This window comes from Bemisia tabaci, chromosome 5, assembly GCF_918797505.1.
Source record: "Bemisia tabaci chromosome 5, PGI_BMITA_v3".
Lineage (NCBI taxonomy): Eukaryota > Metazoa > Arthropoda > Insecta > Hemiptera > Aleyrodidae > Bemisia > Bemisia tabaci.
This window is the reverse complement of record NC_092797.1, coordinates 47,413,972-47,438,536: the sequence shown is the minus strand read 5'-3', so window position 1 is coordinate 47,438,536 and position 24,565 is coordinate 47,413,972. Positions and strand designations below refer to the sequence as shown.

Genomic DNA, 24,565 nt, shown 5'->3' with positions numbered 1-24,565 from the left:
CTAGGCATTTTTGCTTCCGTTCAGCGCGTCGTGAGATGGTAATCAGGTGGACGGAATGGAAAAGAGCTTTCTTGTATAGAAATGTTTTATTAAAAAAGTATACATAATATTTGGAACATTGTAAAAGAGCATTTTAAAATCTTTTAAACAGTCTTTTTAGTTAGATCATTTTTGACGTAAAAATAAAAATAAAACTTCCTGTACAAATTTGTTATCGTTTCATTATCACACTAGAAATCCGTACCAAACCCTTCTTCTGGATACAAAAGGCCTGCAAACAGACGAGAAAATTGCTTATAATCTCAAACGAAAAACAAAAAATTTGTTTCGTCAGAAGTCATAATTTGTCTTTTTCGAGACGATGGGGCGTGACACCATTCTGAGATTGCAAAATTTACTCTAATAATTGAATGCTTAGCAAGAATATGACTGCGATTTTTGGTCAACATTTTGCTGACTTTTGCGTACACTCAGAAAAGAAATCAGCAAAATTTTCAGCCGGAAACGCCCAAAAAATTCCTAGCGAAAAGAGAATTTTCCGGAGAATATATTGCAATACAGCTACGTATTTTTGATTGGGAAACGAAGATCTGAGATTTTACGATAAGAAGTTTAAATGAAAAAGAGATTTGACATATTTTTAGTCTTACCTGCGATACAAGCAGTAATGAAGCAAGTTATACTGCCTCCAATAAAGGCTCTGATTGATAGATTGGTGACATTTTCCCTCTGACTCGGGCATAACACAGAAAGAGTCGCTATCATTGACCCGACCGAACTCGGATTGGCAAAACTGCAAAGAGCGAATGTTGCTATGGCCTCTGACCTCGGCTGTTAGTTGAAAAATACAAATACAAAAATGCAATATTATATATTGGCATTTAGAAAAGGGAAAGGGTAAAAATATTAACATTGATTCGTTAGTGTGATATTCCTAAAAGAATACAGATACAAATATAATCTTACGGTAGTTTCAACCGTAGTCACAAAATACTTGTTGAGTTCCCAATTAAGCATCTGCGGGAAATCACATTTTACTTTTCACAGAAACAGAGGATTAGCGCGCTTCGTATTAAGCGTGTCAGTAGGGCTCGCTTTTTGAAATCACTCGGATGTACCATAGTACAGCACACAGATCAACCAATGCTATTCAACGGGTCGTCCAAATACTTTTTTCCTCGCACCCGTTTCTTTGTCTTTGAACCATTACACTGTCAAGCCCTGATGGTCTTTTACCAAAAAATCTAATGAACTGCTAATTGAAAACCATTAAGAACATTTTTCTGTCAAAACCGTATTATTCAATTTGACAGAAACCTCATAGGAGCTTTCTTACGCTCGGAGGACTCAACTCTAGAACCGTCTTTCCCGCCAAAACTCTATAGCCAATGAGCGTCTTGCACTGTAAGTGCAATCTGTGATGAGCCTCGTGACTCATTATACTATGTACTAACCATGGCCCCTGCCGAAATCCACTTAAACCACTACAGTTATCTCGCGATATAGCTTTGGGTGTCCGGTTTCGAGCAAGGCAATAAAAGACGGCGAGGCGATTAACCGATTAACCATTCACCGTGATGCCAGGATCCACCAAATTTTCTCAAAAATTGTTTTCCGTCTATTTAGCGAGTTTTTCTTTACTTTCCGTTGAAGTACAAATAAAAAGAGACCTCATTTGTACAAATCGGCCGAATAGGAGAGAAGTTACAGTTCGAAATCCAAAGAGATTAACTGAACGCGATTTCGATGCACGGCAGTTCGCCCAAATCACGGCCGTGCGCAAATGCCGCATATCAGCTTAAAATCAAGATAATTGGACGGAATCTTTAAAATTAATTTACATTCAACGTTCATGAATCAATATTTTCTCCCAAATTTAGCAAAAAGTACCAATTGATGCAAAAAGCAAAGACGTGAAAATAAGAGGTATTTGTCCAACATTTCAGTTATTCGGCACGCTTTTCCAACATACTCATGTTGGATTTTTTCTTCTTGTTTTATTTTCTATTTAGTTCATCCATACATACCTCCTTCTAACATAAATACGTCCAATTCCTTCTTCTAATAATGATCGAGAATATTCTTTGTGTAATCACTCACTCTGAAAATGTATATGAAATGCATTGTATGTGTGGCGCCATTTTTATCCTTTACGTCGGAGCAAGTTATGATTTCCTCGTATTTCTATGCCGATTAATCATCGTAGAAATTCGACCCTCAACGTTTTGATCAGTGATGAGTACTTACCGAAAGTAAATGCTTGTTCTTGTACTCTCCTAATTGTTTATATGCTAAAAATTCGTTCACAGTTGTTTTTATGCCAATGAGTTCGGCTACCCTGTGACACTCTGACGGCTGAACTCCCATCATCAACGTCAAAGGGACAAAGACCACCGATAATATATACTGCAATAAAATAAACAAAGAATTAAACTTGGATTATCAATGATTAAAAAACCTATCTACAAAATGCACTTTGTAAGTCATCGAACAACCATCTATCTTTAATTAAATTAAAAAAGAAAGGCTTGCCTTTACACGCTATGATGTTTACCGCACACGTTGTTATCCACTGCAACAACTTGTAATAAACAACATAGCATGTAAAGGCAAGACTTTCTCTTTTAATTTAATTAACACGCAAAATGCGATACCTCAATCATCTATCTTTGTTGAAAGCTCCGGGATGGACAATTTCTATTACACAAGCTCCATGATCCCACAATCTACCTAACCTATTGATGATACCTAAATCTATTGGTAGATAGCGCCCATTTGAAGTTCGCCTCAATTTTGTTGCATAGGCAACAAGCCTGCGCAGGAGAGCGCGAACAGTTATCTACTCGAACAATACACATTTATCTCTCTCCATTAACTTCAATAGCCACACACTCGATTTTCGCCTTCAATTTTTCCGCATAGGCAGCAAAAACACCGTGGAGCTCGAATAGTTGTATTCGAAAAACACACAATCATAGCGCTCCAACGCTTTGATAGAGCCAAACTATGTGTGAACCCATTGATTGGTATCGTCGTTTGAAGTTCGCCTTCAGTCTCGCCGCATAGGCCATAAAGATACCACGAAGCGCTTATATTTGAAAAACACACATTCAACTCGTTCTGTAAGCTTCGATTGAACAAATTTGTGAGTTTGTCATGTCCAGAGTAACTTTTGAGGGAGTTACAGCTCGATTTTGTTTGTACTTCAACTATGATATCCCTTACTGTTAAAATACAATGTAGGGGGAATCATTCATAATGAAATGACTAACTTAAGTAAAGTACATTTTTCGTCCCCCTCCCCACTCCGGATACATCTTTTATTTAAATTTCATGTTCATAACGATGAGTTGTGTTCTTAATAAATAGCTTTCCCATGCTACATTCCTATTCATAATTTTTTTGTGGTGAAGTGTTTTTTGCGGCAGTATACTGAATACAGTGGTTATATTGAATATATGAAAATGGAGTGTAAGAGACTCTGGATTTTTCAAAATCTTTGAGGGTCCTTCTTTCGATTTTTCTTGAGCTTTAAGGGTACCTCCTCGTGGGATGAGTAAGTCAATTTTGTGCTGGAAAGAAAGCAGCAGCACCAATGCAGACAGGTGTCTCATCTTTTTTATTTTTTTACGATCGATACATTTCCTGAAGCAAATCATTCAAGGAGTTCCTTCTATGAAGGTGCATGCCAAAATCTTCCGTGTATAACTATACGTATTGATATTCCATCCTTGATCCCGACGTCAATCTTCTTGGCTAACATTATCATGTACTCGCTAACTATGTATACATTTATAAATGTTTGTGTCCTACCTGCAGGCTAATGCCCTCGAAGCCAACCAGAAGACCCAGCCAAATGATGATATGATCGATGAATGCTATAAATGATACAACTGCAATTATACTGGCAATAATACCAAAGACCATTTCCGATCCAGCTATCGCACCTTTGCAAGCCGCGTCAATCACACTTCTTTCCTCGCTGAAAATAAAATTTTCATACCAATCACATGTGTAGAATATGAAGCAATTTCAAGTCATCGATTGTGACACTGAATAACACGTCTTCGGTATACGCAGGGTTGCAAATTTCCATCCCTAGCTTCAAAGGCCAACTTTCTAACTCGTGTGAGTCAGTCTCAAAACAAAATGTGTTATATGAGACTATCCCGTTTTTATGGGAAAAAAACGAACAAAAACTTCAGGCCAAAAAACAAAAACAATTAATGCGGAACTGAACCGGAATTTTCATGCTTCGAGGTTTGCAAATGAATAAAATTTACTTTCGCGGAAAAGCTATTAAACATTCTAGTATTTTAGGTTTAGGATTAAAAATGTCCGGATTTTGATGCAGTTTCACGCCCCCATCTGACATGAAAATGAAATTGATGGCTTTTTTGGACATTGATGAGAGCTTTTCGTCAACATTTTTTAACTTGTATGGCCATTTTAAGTTGTGGAATTAGAGATTTATGTCGTAGATGTGGAAGCTCAAATCTATCCTTACCTCTTCAAGTCGCGCATATTATCAACTTTCGTTTTTGAGCTTTCAGTTTCAGGGTATAGCAATTTGGCATAACTCAGGGCTGCTGGGGCTGCCATAATAGATGCAGTTATTATATGAGCTGGCTGAATTCCAAATGATATGTATGCTGCGAAAACAGTACCTGTAATGTAACAAAATAAACATGGATAACCAAATTATCAACGCGAATCAAATTTTACTTACATAATATTTTTTTTCTTAAAATTTAACTTATAAATTTTGTATACTCTTTCTCTACCTAGAGGTAAGGGCGCCAAAAAGCTTACTACACCAGTGATGGATTTACATTTTTTGTTTCATAAAATCTAATGATGCAAGCTAAATCTCGAGAAAAGGATTATTTTTTTGCTACATGATTCGTCCATTGACTGGTGCGGTTTATTTTTAAAAATCAGGCTATCTGATAAGGTTTAATAAAATTATTTATTCTTCGAAAAAGGTAAGGTCAAGTGGAGTCGAAATGAATGTTTGACGATTGGTCACTTGTGTAAGTAAAGGTGAATTTTTCGTGCCCCTCAAAAAAGATGAATGAGTCATATCAGATCATCGATATTTTTTTCAACTAAGGGCAATACTGGTAAAAATTTCAAATGTTTGCCTTTGCCGACCTCAGTGCCTGAGAGTACTGAAGTCAGTGTTTTAGATCTGTTTCAAAGTCAAGTGCTACTGACCTCACATTCGTTATTTATATCCAAGAGCGCTTACCTACGTTCGCTTCATCATTCACACACATTTTGCGGCCCTTTCTGACCTCTCTTCGCTCACGACACTTTAAATTATTTGAGAAGGAAAGGTCACTTGTTGGAGAGCAATAAAAACATGCTCTTATATTTTTCGAGTAAAAAATGTCAACTTTGTATCCCAAAATATTTCGCTGTGCTAACTAATCCAAAATATGAATAGGTAAAAATTGGACGGTGATAAATAAAAAAAAAATCTGCATATATATGTAGATATCTTCTGTACATTAATATGTATGTATAGTATTACCAGCAACCGTTGAAAATCCGCTATGCATGACAGCATAAAGTTCTGAGACGGTGAGATCCTTCAAATACGGCTGAACTAAAATGGGAGCCTCTGTCTGAAAAAGTTTGTAAAAAAACGAATCTTGAAAACCGGTAATAACGTTACAATTTAATAAGCACAAGTAGGGGTGGATTTACATTTTTAGCGCTCAACAGGCAGGACTTTGTTTGGCACATCTAAAAGTGGATGATAGGTGGCATAATGTAATACTCAGTGCCTCACGAGATTTTTGATAAAAATTTAAATTTAATTTTGGGCGGATGTCAATGCACGTGGATTAAAATTAATTGTAATCAATACTTATGCAGCCAACTAACTTAAGGGCATACTTCTGCTTGTTAACACGAATTGTCTTCAGAGCAGTTCATTGATCCTCTTGTCTGGGCAATATTTTAAAATTATTTGTCCAAGCTTGAATGACTCAGTTTTGCATATCAAACATGGCAAGTAATGCTTCGAAAACCAGCTAACGGAAAATTGGAAGAGGAATTACACATTTAACAGAAGTATCCCTTGATTGTTTAAAAGATCTCTTAATGATTGAATGGTATGAAATTCAAAATAAATTACCATTCCTAGGAAGACGCTGGCGCAGCCATTTACTGATTCAATGACGGTTGTACCTAGAGTTGATTGCAGCACCCAGCCTAATTTTAAGAATATCCTTTGAAGTACCCCATAGTAAAAGAGAATTTGGACAACGAAACTAAGGAAATATATACAACTCAGCGCCTGTAAATGGGGAAATTTTAAACTCGTAAATAACTAAATAAATAAATGCATGATGAATTATTTAAAATTACATTGTAGTAATTTCGATCAAGAAGATAGAGTCGTAGGTATCAGACGCTTTTTATTAAAGGTTTTAAAATTGATTAAATTTCACGATTATGAAATTCAATGACAATAATCGAAAGTCTATTGGTTAAATGTGATTCATAAACACCATTTAATTAAAAAGAGTTTCCTCTTTAAAAACTAATAACAAAGTATTTCAGATTACGTAGTGCGAATATTTAAAACTGAAATAGTCGTTCAGCCACTGAACTTCAACTCTAATAAAGCCACAACTTTTCTAGTGTAGATGTACTATATCGATGGTGAAACTCCGAAACCAAGTATATCGTAGCAGACTTCTTGTCATACTTTATTTTTTTAATAAAAAACTATTCAGCGTTACTTCTTCAAAATGTCCATGATTTTTCTTCTCTGTGCGAGGAAAATTCTGTGAAAACTACAAAAAATCACGTTGATTTGTTCTCCTCAAAAAAAATAAATAAAATGGTAGAAGAGATTTTTGAACACCACAAACGAGGTACGCGGTTTGGGCGTTTCACCATCGATATTCCTTACATCGCATTTTCACCTGGTTATCTCCAATTGTTTCTCACAGTGCCGGATTCACCTACTTGCCGCCCATGGGCCGCCTGTATTTTTCCGCCCTCTTCTCATTCGTTTTGAAACATCAATGGATCGTATTCGACAGTGGTTCGATGTATCGTTTGGTTCAAAACAATAGAACATAACCTCAAACAAAAATTTTAGGATTTAATTTGGAAAAGCTGAAAATGAGAAAATTCCTAACAATTTCACTTTTCATTGCCATTTGGTACTCAAGAGAATAAAAATTTGATCACATGAGACCCATTACCTCAGATTTCTAAACTGACTTTTGAGACTGTGGTTACATATTGAACCAATCGATATCAATATAATCTCACCTGTGTGATCTGTCGAATACGATCTAGAAAAACAATCAAGTGAGCGAGCCAGTGGGAGAGGGGTGTAGGAGACGGGTTTACTCGTTTTGGGCACATTTTTTGTGAAAGCCCTGTCAACACTAACAAAAGTTCAGTTCCGTAAACCCATCCCTGTTTGGACAAGGCCTTCCATATTGAAAAAACGAACGAAAAAATTATGAAAGAACAAACATAAATGTGGCTAATAATTTTAACTTCCACCGCCGCGCCGACCACACTGTGTTGGCGCAATGCGTGAAGTATTCATGCAGTCTTGTAGGCGCTATGCGTTTCATGCCGACTGCTGCTGACCGCAGTGTGTTTGACGCAATGCGTGAAGTGTTCATACAGTCTTGTAGGCACTATGCGTTTCATACCGACCGCCTCACCGCTCCGTTCCAGGTCAAATTGCGTGTTTGGTTTCTCTCTTAACTCGAATAACTAAAGGTGTTGTCTCTTGTATCACCGAAAGACGACAAAATTAGAAATTACTATACCTTCACGCTCAGGAAATGAGAGATTTTGTCGCCTTTTCTCGTTTGTAATTTATTTTCTGAATCCGATTTTTTCCTCTCTTTTTTTGATACTTACATTCAAAAAGATTGCAAAATTTGCCGCCCCCTACATTTTGCCGCCATAGGCCGCGGCCCATGTGGCCACCATCTTGATCCGGCCCTGGTTCCTCATACTACGAAAGTAGTTACCGATGAAATCTCAGAGCTTTTTATGAGCTTCCGTAAAATTATACTTAGTGGTACCACCGTGTTTCTCACACACTTTTGCGTCGATCAAAATGCAAATTCCTGGCTCAAACAAGTGGAAACATTCTGAGTGTTAAGCCAGTCCAGGTGCAGAAAAGGAAATATCCGCGCGGGATTTTCGAAAAAATTGGAATTGAAATGAAGTTCAATGGGCAAAAAAATGTGCAGCTCATTTACCTGGAATGCAAAGACTGCGTGCTTTGGATTTTTGACCAAATCGTCAGTGTAGATGAATGCTGCGCCTTCGTAGGCGAATTCGAGGAACGTTCGGACGTGGCTCCCGATACACTCGAACACAATCCGGCCGGCTCTCCACCTTATCGACAAGATTCCGATCGCAATTTGAAGGGCGATCCCCCAAAAGACGGAACGCCATTGCACCTGAGCGGTATCGAAGAAAAAAGAATTAAATCCTCTAATAGCTCTGTGTCGGAATGGAGATGTTGCATGTGTGAGGAATTTGCGATTTCCCCAAGCTCAAAAAAAGCTCTCAAGTTGAGGCCAAAATGGAGGGGATATCCCACACTATTCTGAGAGTCCACCTCTACATCAAGACAAACTCTCCATGCAATGATAGGGAGAAAATACATTAGCAGGATTGCCGTGTTTTCAGTTTTGGAGTCTCCAAATAAAGTGGCAGCCCTGCTAATGTATTTGCTCCCTATCTTTGCATGAAGAGTTCGTCTTGATGTAGACGTGGACTCTCAGGGTAGTTTAGGATATCCCCTCCATTTTGGCCTCAATTTGAGAGCTTTTTTTGAGCTTGGGAGTTGATTTCAGAGAAAAGCAGTGGCACCATCGTGTTTCTCGCGAACTTTTGCATAAGAATCAACAGTCAAATCGCAAATTCCTCACCCATGCAATATCTTCATTATGTCACGTTACATGGCTATGAGATGTAACTTTTCAGAAAAATGTTCTGCGAGGAGTGATTTTTCTGGCTTTGTGACAAAAAAGTACTATTTAATTTTCGATCTAAATCCACATAAATCATCTCCAGGAAAAATTTTGCTCCTCGCCTAAGGCCTCTGAATCAATTTGAGATCGTTTCAACTCAGCAGTCTACCGATGAATTATATTTTATCTGATTTATCATGAGTTTGCACTAATTATTGCTATTGATGTATCACTTATGAGAGGAGGGCGAGGGCAATAAAGTCGTCAAGAAATAAAACGTAGAATGATTTTTGCTCAAATGCGAGGAATTTTAATCTCAATTCTTAAGATTAAAGATTCTTCTTCGATTTAAATGTGGGAATCATAGTTTTGCTAACCTCCTAGAATCGCCACTGCGACCATGACACTGAGAACAGGTGCAACTTTTAAAAATTCATTTTCTTTGGTCTTGTGATTGGGAATTGTTAGTTAACAAGCTAACTGTTAGTTTTATTCAATGGAGAGGCACGAATGGAGTTATTGCATGTGTGAGGGATTTGTGATTGAAATGCTTTTTCTTGGGTGATCGTTTACGAGAAACACGATGGTGCCACCGAGTTGCTTTGAAACCAACTCCTAAGTTCAAAAATGCTCTCAGAATTCAGGTCGTCATGGAGAGGATAGGGATACCTCTCGCTGCGTTGAGAATCCACCTATCTGTAACTGGTCACATTCTCCATCTCCGTGCACAGATAGACAGCAAAAACATTAGCAAGGTTATCGTGGTTCCAGTTTTGGAGTCCCCAAACAAAATGGCAACCCTGCTAGAGTATTTGATCCTCATCGGTTCATGGAGAGGTTGAATAGATATAGAGGAGAGGTGGCCTTTCAACGTAGCGTGGGATATCGCTCCCCCTCCCCATTACGACCTGAACTTTGGGAGCTTTTTTGAGCTTACGAGTTGATTTCTGAGAAACCAGTAGCACCACTGTATTTTTCACGGAATTGGGGGGCTTGGAGGACAAGGCGCTTCAGTGCAGTTTTTGCTATTTCGAGAAATACGTGTTTGAAGTTTCGACGTAACATGGATCATTATGGAGGAGTTAAAGTTTAAACTGACTTTTTGATGCTTAAAAATTGTTTGGGAGCGAATTTTTCACAGAATATGCATTAAAACAAGTTTTACTTGAAATCATTGATATCTCATTTTTTTCAAAAACTGCACTTATGCGCATTGTCCTCCAAGCCCCTTAATTTTACGTCGATAAAAGTATACTTAAGTTACAAATCCCTTACTACATGCAAGAGCGCCATTAAACAAGAGCGAAAGAACGAGCGACAACTCAAGTAGTTCATTCTACCGACTATTATTTATGATTTAACGGCAATAACGATCGGCATTTCGGCAAAAACTATCAAGAGCTAGATATTTCTGTTTACCTTTGTAGGATGCTTAGAGAACAAAAAACCGCCGATAATGAAGAATGCTATTCCGAGTAATGATAGCAGTCTTCGTCTCTCTCCTGCGGTGTCATAGTACACAAAAATAATGAAACCAATGATACAAGCGAGTTGCAGGGTCTCTCCAAGGTACCTGAAAGTTTTATTTTGGAGTGAATATGGGACACTTGAAGAAAATAAATAGATCTGAAATGGTAAATTTGTAAATATCTCTCTTTGAGTTATCTGTCTGTCAATTTCATCGTGCAGAAATCTTTTGATATTTTATCAAAAAACATGTTTGAAATGTCAACTATACATTTCAAAGAAAAAACTGTGGAGTTTCGGCTATCTAATTTAATTAAAGCTTCAATAACTTCAATAAACAAATATCGATTGCCAAAGTGGGAAACCTTGTATCTTCCTATTTGACGATGGCGATATCTTATCATACTTTATTTTTTCTTTAGAGAACTAGTCGACTTAGTTCCTTGAAAGCTACCTTGATTTTTCTTTTCTATTTTCAAAATAATCCGTATTTTAAAGCAATATAGTTGACTTGTTTTTCTGCGAAAAAATAAAATAGGAGCACAGATTTTGGAACGCTGCAATGAAGATACGAGGTTTTGCACTTTAGCAATCGATATGCAGAAGAAATTTTGATTTTTAAATATTGCAACCATCCGTAGGACAAGTTATCCTCCATAAGACTCAATTATAACGACAAAATTTATTCACTAATGTATTTTCACGTTCAAAATATATTTTATCGACTTCGGAGACTTATAACAGGAGAAAATATTCGACCAGTTAACTTCAAAATTTCTCCCAAAGTCATTTTTACTTGATACTTTTTTTCTTCAAACTAGGTCCAAATTTAGAAAAAACTTTCATTATTTTCAAAGTATTATCCTTGCAAAACATCAAAAATTCGGTTTGCTCTGAAATTGTTATTTAACCTGGACATAACTATCAACCGTTCGAAACGTTTTGGAACAATACATTATTCAACTCTCGTTCACTCATTCTAGTGCTTAAACTGTGAATGAAATTCAACTACAAGGAAAGGATAAGTCTTAGAAGAAGAATAGAACTTACCTGCTCACGGCTTTGTAAATTTTTGTTTCTGCGATTGAATTAATATACGGTGCAAAAGCGGGGAAAATGAATGGAACTATGAACTTATAGTAGAATAAGATCCAATAAAGTAAACCTACAATGATCAGAAGTATTCCTAAGCCATTGCACCAGTTTATATGTTTATCTGAAACTGAAAAAAAGTCACATTTAAATAAACATGTGGGAATAGCGTTGTAGACTCACGATCGAAAATTTGATTCCGACATGAGATTGGCAGATTATTCAACAGTTGCCAACGAGGTAACTTAGATTTCAAGAAAAAATGTTCATAACTTATATCTAAACTAAATATTTTATCGAGGAGAAAAGTTACATGATTCAAAAGTCTCCAGGACGTCCTATTCTGGATTATGCTCATTAGACATAGAATGTCTCGCCATCGATTTTGCAAGGTTGTTTTCAGGAAAATGCCACCGCGCCTTCATTTTTGAACGATGCAACACGGATAACCGTCAATTGGGAATAATTGTATTGTGACGTATCAGGAGCGACGAGCTATAATATTTCCTCCCTATAAAAGGACCGTGTTGGTTATTCCCTTGTTCAAATTCATCATTCGCTTTTCATAAGCAAAAGAACTCGAGATATCTTAGCTGCATCAAATCTGAGGTACACCTCGTTTGGATTGCATACTGGAGGGTGAAATTAGATTTTTCACAATTTTTATAAAAGCTTTTTTTCGCTTCTTGTCTCTCGATCTTGAGCAAAGCGGGTTAAAAATATGCCATCAAGTAATTTTATTTCGAGGTACAGCAAGTATAATTTTATTTCGAGATACAGCAACCAATATCATAAGTGTTGAACATTCGCGAACTAGCTATTGTCGCATGTTGGCGAATTAAAAATAATATATTAGGTTTAAAAATGAACTTTAGTTTACCTGTTTTATTCCAGTGATAAACAGCTGCTGCTAAGTATGCGATTAAAGCTACATTTAAAATATATTTGATCATTTGCGATATTAAATAAGACTGATTTTTGAACATTTGTACTAGATTTTCCCTGAATGTACAGATTATACCCGGGAAAAGAGGCTCCTAAAACAAAAACCGAAAAGGAAAATGCATTAAATGTGGATTTTTAGTGATAGAGATAATACAGCTTTAATTAGTAAAGTAAGAAAGGTATCTCGGAAGAAGTGAAGTCTAACTGGAAGGTAAATTAAGGCTTCTTGCATCAGAATTCATACCGCAATTAGAGAAATCTATACACCGTTTAGTCCCTCACGCAGAGTTGTGCCCTGTTTCGGGAGTCTGATGTTACAACATTTGGAAAAAGTACACAGTTTGCATTTCAGAAATCTTGCGTATACTCTTATAATCCTTAGTTTCTCTTTCATGCTCTCCATTTCATTGCTTTCTTGGCCTATTCTCACATTGTCAGTGTAATACTTACAATACTACTGAAAATGGCATCATTTCTATAGGGTTTATTATTACACCTGAAAAGCCTGTGCTACTTGCACTAATCATATTCGGACTTTACACAGCCCACCAATATAGATAAGGATTCTCCTCAGTGAAGCAATTTGAGGTATTCAACCAAAATTTGACTGCGTTTTGCAATATGGAGCTGAAATTTTTGACGCACAAGTGAAAACACTCATCCGCATAGAGAAACTGATGGCATTCTTGTTGTTTCTGAAATAAGCCAGAAATTGAAGATTCTAATCGCAAAATGCAGTCCAATTAGTGCAACTGCGTTTCTCATTGCATAGCCTCATCCAAATTGTTATTTTTTCAAGATAAAACTCAGGGACATGATGCCATGAAACTCTATGTGAATTTCCTCCAGAGTATGAAGAATACATATCGACGGTGTAAGTCCGCGACCACATAACTCGTTTGCGGTGTTTGAAAATCTCCGCACCTATTTTATTTTTTTAAAGGAGAAAAAAAATCGATATCATTCCTTGAAGTTTTCGCAAAATTTTCTTGGCACCGAGAAGAAAAATCACGGCAGTTTTTGAGAATCGCCCTTGAGTAGTTTTTCATTTAAAAAAATAAAGTATGATAGGAAGTCTGCGACGCGACATCGCAAACCGAGATACGTGGTTAATGACCGTCGATATACTAAAAAAATGCCTGATTAGTAGATTACTTAGATTTCTCGCAGAAAAATTATAAATCTGAGGAAATCAGGCAAAGTCTGCTGCAGTCAGGCTGGCTCCAATCAATGCTGTCCGATTGTCGACTAGAAGTACCTTCAGTGAAGAAACTTCATCATTGACAAGGGACCTGAGGTTGTATATATTTCAGCTTAGCTTAAGTCGCGTTGCGAGCCAACATAAGGAAATACCCTTGGTGTCAAAATTACATGAAAACTCTCGGTGAAGTACAATGTATACCTGGAAATACAGACACTTACTTCTAAATGAGGTTGTTTAGCCTTGCCATTATTTACAGGGGTCACCTCGGCTTGGCGAGGTTCCTCCGTTTGATCTGGGATTGACACCGAATGTTGTGGATTGTCCGTATCGTTTGTATCCGCCACCATCTCAGTGCTGTTATTGCTGTCTATTTTTCTCTGAAATCGAGAACAATAAAATCCTAAATCTAAAACCCCTTGGAAAAGTCAAACCTATATTCGTTGATCGAAAAGTTTTAAGCAAAGCAAATTTCTATAAGCTAGGATAGGACCAAACTTGAATAGAATTATAGATTTCCAGTTGAATATAGAGTTCGTAAAATACGCCTACTAGCATCCTCGAGGATTAAATGAATCAGAATATTATTTTAAACCGTTCAGTTCGATCTATAGAACATCGAAGGGTGGTTTTGCTGACCAAACTTTTTCCTCAATGCAGCGCTATCATTATGATATAATGGGAACTTTAAAATCCTAGTAGTTTTTCCTATTATTATTATTATGTTTTTTTTCATGGTTCTTTCTTAAAGTTTGACGAGTAAGGAGCTCTGAGGACAAGACGCATAACTACAGTTTTTGAAAAAATTGAGGTATTAATGATTTAAAGTAGAACTGATCTTAATGCATATTCTGTGGAAAATATGCTCTCAAATTTCAATTTTTAAGTATCAAAAAGTGATTTTGACCTTTCTTTTCATTATTAGGATCCACGTAATTTCAAAACTTCAAAAGCGTATTTCTCTAAATAGCAAGAACATGCACTTATGCGCCTCGTCCTCCAAGCACATGTATTAAAATTAATACATGTATCATTGTAATCATACCCTCCTGGCAGAATCAGGTTTTGAGGTGGAATCGTCAAGGTCTTCCATATTTCTCCGTTAGTAAACAGCCAAGAAAATCTCTACCTACAAACAAAATTAAATTAAGTAAATATTAATTGACGTCTAAAAAATCAACATGGAACAAAATAATAATGCACTACATATCGAGGAAAACTTGAGTGAAGCGAATCTGATAGGAGAGCAAGTATCTGCCCTGCTATCTTAACAAGCTTTGCAACATTGTGTACAGTCACTTGTGCGAGCATCGAGGATATGACAGTTCTTCGAATTTTTAATTAAAAACAGCACTACAAAAATGACGAAATAATACATTTATAAATAAAAGGTAAACGTTTTACACGGAGAAGAAAACTTCGTGCATGGGACCCAAAGTTGGGGTCATATGGATCTCTGAAGTTTTCTGATCACGCATCCGAAAACTTGAGGTCGAGCTGCCGAAGTTCGGGTCAGACATCGAGGTACTTCGGTACGTACCGGAGTACTTCAGATGTGTGACCCGAACCCCTCGGTAAATATCGAAGTACTTCAGATGTCTGACCTGAACTTCGGCAGCTCGACCTCAAGTTTTCAGATACGTGATCCGAAAACTTCAGATGTCTGATCTGAACTTCGGCAGCTCGACCTCAAGTTTTCAGATACGTGATCCGAAAACTTCAGAGATCCATATGACCTCAACTTCGGGTCCCACGCACGAAGTTTTTTCTCCGTGTAGAAACGAGTAGTTCACCCTCTATTCATTGGATTTTCCTCCCGCAATGGTTTCGGGTTGATTCCTTTACAAAGTCCTTTGGAGAATGCTGACTTTACCAGGTTAACAGTGTCTAAGTTAAGGCATTGCCTTAGCTGGTGAAAATACGTCAAAAGTACATGCAAGTTGTAGGTTAGGCAACACTTTTACAAAACTTCGTACGAATTCATCACTCGTGTAGTGTTGAAAACACACAGACAATGGGTAACCATCGCTAAATATTGCCGATTTTTATGCCGCCGGGACATTCGGGGATCCGCTGAGTCCTGGTCACCAATTTTTTGCGTCTTTTTTAATCTCGCCACATTCCGGGCGAATGTTTTCTTTCCATCAATCGTTTAATAGTTCCATCAGTTTCGCTTTCTGGAAATTTGCACTTCATGCGGATTTGACGGCATTCGCCGAATAGCTTCATCGAGACATTTATGCAAATGAAGTTGAAAAAATTACATTGTCGTATTAAAGTGATAGGAATGATAAGCCCTCTTGAACGCTAATACAATCGTGACTCGGTTCCTTGTTTGCAGTTAAGTTATTTTCATCAAGTGCAGTAGGTTGATTTCTGAGTGCTGTGACGTGCTCGAGTTAAGTATACTCGTGAAACTTCTCCTTTATGGGAAAGTAACTCATGTCATTTTTGTCTGTCGGCATAGGGGCGACCGGTGAGATGACGTAACGCACTCAGCGAAAAAAGTATTTCGAAACGCGAGCAAATGGAAAAATTGTGTTTTCCTTCGAAAATTGGTGCCAATTTTCTCTCTCCTCTAGAAATTTTGCTCCAAACGCGATGATCATAAAGAAACCGTTTGACAACTACTCTAGAGAGAAATAGACTCGATTTCGCAATTACGGCAGGTTCATGACTTATTTTTCCTTATTTTTTTTTCACTTCTGAATGTCGCTTTGCCAATTGAAAATGAGGTGAAATATTTCGAGACGTCCCGGTTTTTTACTCTCTTTGTTTTGAAGCCTCTTTCCGTTTTATACGATATATTTTTGGGCCGACTAAGTTATTTACTACTCTTGAAGAGGACCACTTTTTTCTTCTTTTTTTGTTTAAAACAAATATCGATCATATCCAAGAATAACACGCGTTACTGACTCTCCAAAGGGGAAGGATGGCCAAAGGAATGTATACTAAAAAAAAAATTCTTCAGTTATAAACCCAGAGAAGACCGCAATGAAGTGGACTACAGTTTGCAATTTGGAACTACAATATCTGGCTCAGTTTAGAAACGACGTATGTACTTTTAGTTTTCCTATGCACATGAGTGTTTTTACGGATGAGCCAGAAATTTTAGTTCCTAATTGCAAAGCGCAGTCCAACTATAGACTAAGCCCCCTGAACGCTCCTCGGTCCAATCTTCCGATTCAATTCGCGCCTCAGGCGTTCTGCGTCACGCGATACTCTTATGATTTAGACTGCATTTTGCAATAACGAACTACAGTTTCTGACTCATTTTAGAAAAACAACGTATGTACTATTAATGTCCCTATGCGCACAAGTGTTTTTACGGATGAGCCAGCAATTATAGTTCCTAATTGTGAAATGAGGTTCATTTCATAGTATAGAGTACGATACGAATTACTATGATTAGATAACTCTTATTATTAAACGAATCGCAAAGAAATAAAAAAAGGGGCAAAGGTTCCACACTACTCATTTCTGACAACGCTGTTGGTCAAATGCTCACGAGCGGTACGTCTGCAGCGTTTGATTCGATCTGTCTACGACACTTCGTTGCTTGGTTGACAAAAGAGCGTAACTACAGTTTAAGATGAGCCCCAGAAAGAATTGGGTTACATGGATAACAGGGTTCATCGTCAAGCGTAGTTACGCCCATATGTTAGGGAGGCGACGACTTATACGTCTGCGAATTTTTTTCGTCGTGAATGGGACGAGACGTCGCTTCGCCAATCAAGACCAATTTCTCATGCAACAAAAGCTCCGAGTCTAGACATGACAATCCCTCAAGAAATCCTTGTCCTGTGCGCAAAAAAGCCTAACTTGAGCCTTGTCACCCATTCGACTCTATGTCATCTAGATGTCACGTAAAAGTTGGGTTTGGACCTTTCGTCGGCGATGTATCGAAATAAGGGACCAAGGAGTGTAGTGAAGAATGGAAAAGGAGGAGGGGGGTTTCGAGGGGGGATTATTCGCAAAACAGCCTAAAAAAGTCTAATTATAAAGTTTAACCGAGCAATGACATGTTGATTTTTTGTCGACTTTAATTGCCTTGATTGGATTTTCAGCTGATAATGAGTCCTGGCTGGCCCCGATGTTTGGGTTCGAGCCGAAATAAGAATATTGAACTTGTCTCAAATTAATCTCTTAATCAGCTATGAACAAGTGGTTGCGATATATCGATTCATCTGCCATTTAAACATATGGAATAGAATCGATAGATAGGGTGTCCGCGACGCACATCTTAATAGTCGATTCTTTAACACAGCCTCAAATGGGGGAATATCGATAATCGATCATCACGCTTCGCCACTGCTATGAACGCGCAAATGCAAATGCGCTTATCAAAGACGAATATTTTGAGGCGCCAAGACACTTTTTCAAATAATGCTCTCCAATTAATTGTGTTTGACGCTGCCCTTGACCCTGTCCGCAAATTTAATTTGCCAATGACAATTTCAAGTGGTTGCATATCAATTGAGAGCTCTCGTTTGGATCAAATTATGGGCTGATTTTATTCTTGTAATGGTTTAAGGAAGTTTTTTCTATCCTAGCACATAAAGATTCTAGCACTCGAAATAAAAGGAGCCCCTTTTCCACACTTTCCGAGACGATATCAGAGAGCTGATTATTGACCTTGATAGACAAAGCTATAGACAAAGAAGACAAAGGGAAACTAAAGTGATTCTTTCGGTTGAAACGGGTGGTTGCTGTAGACTAAGGAGGAAAATGATGGACTAAGTATAGGGTCGCTCGTGCGTTAATGTATAACTTACCTCCTTTATCTATTGCAACTACTTGCTCCCGCACCAATAGGATCACTGCATATTTTGTCTCCCCTATGTCTATTGCTTTGTCCATCAATTTTAATTACTAGCCCGCAGCGTGGCTTAAAATTCTGATTCTCAGGTGAAAAGTACCGGAAAAATTACACCACGTGCTTTTTACGTAATTAACGAAACGAGGCTTTACTATCGAGGATAACGAAAAAATACTCATGACAACAGCTGATCAATTAGAGGTGATCGCCCAACGATTGAGGCATCAATCAAGATAATATGACGACGCAATGCCTCTTGAGCTGACTATGAGTGTAACAACACGTACGCTAGAAGCCCCGCAGTTAGGGCAATGTGCTAGTGTAAGTGCTACATATTTGTGAAATTTTTAGGAGGGGAGGAAGCTTTTATTCGAGAGTCAAGTGGATCTAAATGTTGGAGTTTTTTAGCCAACGCGCGTAAAAAGTTCAGCTTAAAGCTGATATCTCATTACGGAGGGAAAAAGCTCACACACAAGCACAATTTTCCCTCAAAGAGATACGCTGTTTGGAGAAACATTAGTTACGTCCATTCAGGAAGGCAACTGTAGACGCGTTTCGGCCGTGTTGGACCAATCCCTAGTGCAGTGCAGCTTGTGTGTGAGCTTTTTCCCTCTGAGATCCCTAATGAGATATCAGCTTTAAGCTGAACTTTTTACGCACGTTGGCGAAAAAACTTCAACATCCCGTCTTGCGACCCGTGCGATCACCGCAATCGGTTTATCTAAATGTTAACAAAAAAATGTTTAGCCTCAGTCCTGAGAGCTGTGGAGACTCAGAAACCAAAGTTGCTATCAGAGATGCATATGCCTATACTGCCGTGCTCAGGAAAACGCCGTATGAACCTTTAGCCGTTGCAAAATTTCCTTGGATGAATCGGGATTTATTGGGAAAATTGTAAATAATTTTCGTCCATTTTCCGAGACAATTTTGTTCGCACTTTAATCTAAAATATGTGAAAATTTCGGTTTAAAAAATGTATACCCTTCTCCTAAAGTAAGTGTTTAATCAGGAGAAATTTGGCAACATTCGAAGGGTCATACGGCGTTTTACCTCAATACGGCAGTATAAAAATGTTCCCTGCCTTATAAAAATTTTCTGAACTCAATTGAGCAGTCATCACTCCGAGTTTCGTTATAAAAACAATCCGACATTCACCACCCCTCGAGCGAAACTTACTCGGCTGTAAGCTTAGAACTTGAAACTTTCGTAAAGTTTTTCTCTTTATATTTACTTTTAACCATTACTCTCCGGTCCTTCTCTTCTTTTTTTCTCCTCTCTAATTCCAACTTAATTCTGCTCCCTTTCTCCATGTAGTTAGACTGAAGCTCGAACCGTTTCTTCCTCTCCAATTTCAATTTATGCTCACCACCTTTCCTTTTTTCAAGTTTTTAGTATCCAAACTTACCTTGAATTTTAGTTTTTTAGCGCCCTCCGTGCTACAGTAACCTCATTTTTCCAGGTTCCTCATAGGTCACCTTCCGGCCGAAGTATCACAAGTGACGTTTCAAAATTTCAACCGCCATTTTGTTTTTTTACAGAGAAATTGTTGGTTATATCTGTTTGAAAATTTCACTGAATTTTATCGGCAGCACAAAGAAAACTATATTCGGCGAAATTTTTGAACAGCATCGGTGAACAATTTCTCTTTAAAAAAATGAAAATGGCAGCGGAAATTTTGAAACGTCGCACGGCGTTTGTGACACTTTTGGCGGAAGGTGACGATAGGTCACTCCAGTGCAATTTATTTAGAGTCAATAATCGGTGATTGATTTCGCTCGATCAGCTGAAACCAATACCTGTCTGTCAGTGATCGATGCTTGGTCAGGCATCCAATAAAAGTGCATACCAAATCCAAAAAGAAATTCGAGTTTCCCAGCACTCATATTGATTTGCACGAAATCTATCGAGACATATATCGACTCCTGGTGCTTCAATGTGCATCGCTGCACCAAATTCGGCCAGACGTTGTTTATATTGACAGGACATCGGTAGCACTGACCAGACGCAAATTGCGGAAAAATCATAACAAGGCGTGCGAATTTCCCAGAAAGTTGAATCGGCGATATTGGCCGAACTCGCGGGTATTTCGGGGCGGACGATCGGGTGTCAGACGTATGTTTCTTCCATTAACAAACATTTCATTGTGAAATTTTTGAATCACGTGTAATGAAGAGGATGAACTACCCAACTACCCGTGGTTTCTTTCTCTGTGCACGTGATCATCCATACACTCCAGTTCTTGATGAGCTCCGGTAACACCATCTATGCATCTATACTTTGTAGTACTGTTGAAAAATTCACGCTCATTTCCAAAACCATGTTACGTAACTGCCCACTTCTTCGCTGGGTATTCCTATTGAGATAATTCCGGTCAAGCTTGGATCTTCCGGGAAATATCTGATGTTGGCCAGTGGCCAGTTTTGAAATAAAAAATTCTACTGCGTATTGATTCTCAGAAGATTTCAGAGTCGATAAACGAAAAGTTTGTAAATTAATTCTGAATAGGTCAGCCGATTGTTTCTGATTTCTCGGATATGATTGAGTCTCATGGATGGAGAATGAGGAAACTTTCACTTTCGCGTATTTTGCGTTTGGGCCACTTCCGCACCCATGAGACAATTTCAGTTTCGCACACTTTTTGTGCGCATTATATTTATAAAAATATGTATACTATGTTAGTACACTTTAACAACAGAATGACAACTGTTTGATTGAACTTTGATCAAGATACTACAAATTTGATCAGTTCTACCGAAAATTCATCAGGAAATATTTGGTCTGTGACAACAATTGGCGTATAAAAAAATATGATCGTAAATATTGACAAACTATAATTATACTACATGATTGCCTGTAGTTACATCGACGGTAAAATTACAAAAACGTGCATCCCAGTTTACGATGCTGTATAATTTCTGTCATGGTTTATTCTTTTAAAAAGAGAAATACTTTATTTTTACATGATTTTTCCCCGCTGCATGAAAAATACTTTGTAAAAAATTTAAAACAGCAGTCAGCAGTTTCGCTGCGTTCTCCTCCGATAAAACACAATGAAAGCGGGGATTTTGAAACATCGCGAACGAGTAAGCGTTTTTGCAGTTTCTCTATCTATCAGTGGCGTGACGAGCTTTGTGATATATCGATTGATCTGCCATATAAACCTAGGGAAAAGGATCGATAAACAGGGTGTTCACACCGCGAACACCAAAATAATCGATTCTTTACCACAGCTTCAAATGGGGAAATATCGATAGTCTATCATCACGTCTCGCCACTCCTATCGATGCGCTTCTATTAAGCGCCCCGTTTAATCAACTACATGCTGCATCGCCGGCCGGCTTGATGATTCTAAACAAATGAAAGTTGTTCAACTTGACACGATAAAAACTATCAAATTCCAGTCATTATTTTTATTACCCACAGATTTTGTTACTATTGTCGCTACTCCGTTTCAGTTCAGTTTTGCGTATTCTTGTAAAAGTAATTGAATACCTCAACACTTTTATCATGTCTCGATCAATGAGATTGCTTCGTTTTGTTGAGGCAAGTTTGTTTTATGCAGAGTACTTTTTCCCCATTAAAAACTTATCGCTGTAGAAATCATTTGCATCTCTTTACTTACTTTCATGCCTAATTAAGATGCCTAAAAGAAGTGCCACACCAGACTTATTTGTTTTGAGAACGCAGAATGAAGAACCAGGGGAAAGATTCACAGATTACTTCAAAAGAACTTCATTGAAATTATTCGACGTAGATTGTAAAATTTGAAGTTGTCAAAACTTAAAATAAGAGGTTTTAGACTTTTTCAAACACTCTGAAAGTTTCGTAAAAGAGTGACAATAGGCAATATCGAGGATTAGATAGCATGAGTTTTAAATTTTCGTGACCGGAGAGCAATTCAATCAAGAAAGAGTGAATTTTTGTAGTTTTTTAAAAATATTCTACCGTTGAATCCCCGTTCATAACCATGGAAAAGTTTTGACCACAGACTCCTCCTTTTCGTGGACAACCCTTGATTCCAGGAGCGCATTGTGTGTACAGGCTTCACTATTTGAGCTATTTTTCTGAGGAAAATCTACGAAGTTAAATTTTGAACTACGTCATCTGTCAGGTATTGATTTTGTAAAAATATGAGAAAATTACCGGATGAGTATCCTGAATGGCACACATTTATAACTTAAAATTTTGCCTTAAATTAAAGAGCTAGTGAGGTGACTCAATTCTTGTGAATCGATGATACAGCATCTTTGATGCGTGTTTTTTTAATGAATGTCTGCCATCATTTTAAATGGCGAAAATTATGCAATTAATGTCCATACAAAAATTTTGAGCCGGAGGTAGCCTCGGTAAAAGGTCATGCAACGCTTGCAACGCTGTTGAGATTGCGCACCTTAGGTCTTTATAAGTCACTGACCTACCTTAACGCTCTGTTATAAATTTTTCCCGAACTAGTTTTGTATTTTCCGATGGAAATAACTCGACCTTTAAAAAATGCATTTTTTTCAAATCATATGGATCGCATTTAGCAAAAAGGAACCAGCGTGATTACATTGTTGTAAAAATCTTGTTCCTTCATAATTTTTCAAAAAGTGTCTCAAAATAGTACATAGCTTTTTCCGCCCACCAAAATATTGTAAAGGGAAATAAATGTATGAATTGTATTACTGCTCACATGTTTTTTTTATTTTTAAAGAAAAGAAATAAAAGTTGCACAATTTTGAAAACACTGTAATCGCGCTGGTTCCTATTCGCTCAGTGCGAAACCACGTATCTCCGTTTGCGACGTCGTTGACTTCCTGTCATCCTTTATTTTTCTTAAAAAAACTAGCAACGTAATTTCTTGAAAACTTCTCTAATTTTTCTTCTATGTTTGCGCAATATTTTGCACAAATTTTAAGCTATTTGAAAAAAAATAAAGTAGGAGGACATTTGGAAACACCGCCATGGAAATACGCGGTTTCGCAATCTAGGCATCCATAAGCTCCTTTACCGATGATGGCCTTAATTGGACTGAGTTAAACAGAAAGCAACCAACCCACATTTTGGAAAAAATTGAGTTATGAGTGGTTTTGAACTGAACCACTGCTCTACTATGTCTCGCCAAAAATTCAAAGTTTTTGTTGGAGAAAATTATGCAAAAATTGAACTTGAAGTTTATCTTTTACATTGAGTCTTATGCAGGAGCCAAACTTTAAACCTCTTTTTCTCGGTCCGATCCCGATGTGGCTTGGTTCCTTTCTGTTTAACTCCGTCCAATTATCACAGGCATTATGAGACTTTCATTTCTTGAACAAAAGGAAAAAATTACTCACCTATTAAATTAACTTCGCCAATCAACGTTATTACAGGAATGCGGGTAAAATATCACCAATGAAACGCAGTTTCCACAATCACTGTCACTTCCTTATCATATCAGCTAGTCTAAGAGGGGTGGGAATCGAAGCCGGACCTTTCGCACTCGAATTACGGCTCGCGAATCTCAATTTGCGAATTTGATTTCGCGATGTTATCAGGTAAATGAAGAAGAAGGCAAGCCGAGTCGAGAATTTCAAGCGCCGAGCCGAACCGCTGCGGCCTGGGGAGCGCGACCAAAGAGACGCGACGGCCTTCGGCACACGCCGCGATAGATTAAAGTTCCCCCACCGCTCGCCCATTGTTGTGCTTATGTTTTCGGCGCTGAGAGGGGGAGTGATTGACAGAGCTTTGCAGAACTTTGGCTTAATTATTCAGTGCTGTCGTGATTTTTTCAATTCAAACAGGAGGTGTGGACAGGACAGCGATGCTTACGAACCGGCCGATGTCACACACTCGAGGAGTGAAATTCGGTGGTGGAATCTACGTCGCAGGCAAATGGTAAAATCAGGCATTTTGTCAAATGCCTAGGCAAATAGTCAAATATTCTGGAGTGAAATTCGGTGGTGGAATCTATGTCGCAGGCAAATAGTAAAATCAGGCATTTTGTGTAACGCCTCGGCAAATAGTCAAATATTCTGGAGTGAAATTCGGTGGTGGAATCTATGTCGTAGGCAAATAGTAAAATCAGGCATTTTGTCAAATGCCTAGGCAAAT

General features: G+C 37.9%; 1 protein-coding gene across 1 annotated transcript; it reads right to left on the bottom strand.

The window, feature by feature from the left end:
- Positions 1-67: 67 nt before the first annotated feature.
- On the bottom strand, positions 68-24,090 carry LOC109032505 (uncharacterized transporter YutK). The gene is made up of 14 exons (XM_019044677.2): positions 23,809-24,090; positions 14,723-14,806; positions 13,899-14,057; positions 12,412-12,568; positions 11,490-11,661; positions 10,392-10,545; positions 8,253-8,456; positions 6,146-6,307; positions 5,537-5,630; positions 4,508-4,667; positions 3,814-3,982; positions 2,248-2,406; positions 651-831; positions 68-271 (listed from the first exon to the last, which is right to left on the bottom strand). Exons 2-14 carry the CDS (start codon positions 14,768-14,770, stop codon positions 231-233), a joined length of 1,860 nt encoding a protein of 619 aa, XP_018900222.2. The 5' UTR covers positions 14,771-14,806; positions 23,809-24,090; the 3' UTR covers positions 68-230.
- Positions 24,091-24,565: the final 475 nt, after the last annotated feature.

Excerpts from the sequence above, each read along its gene's own strand:
- LOC109032505 (XM_019044677.2), bottom strand. The coding sequence starts at position 14,770 with ATGGAAGACCTTGACGATTCCACCTCAAAACCTGATTCTGCCAGGAGG. Across the intron at positions 8,457-10,391 it reads TCTCTAAGCATCCTACAAAG|GTGCAATGGCGTTCCGTCTT; the intron begins GTAAACAGAAAT and ends GATACCGCTCAG. Across the intron at positions 2,407-3,813 it reads TCGAGGGCATTAGCCTGCAG|TATATATTATCGGTGGTCTT; the intron begins GTAGGACACAAA and ends ATTTTATTGCAG.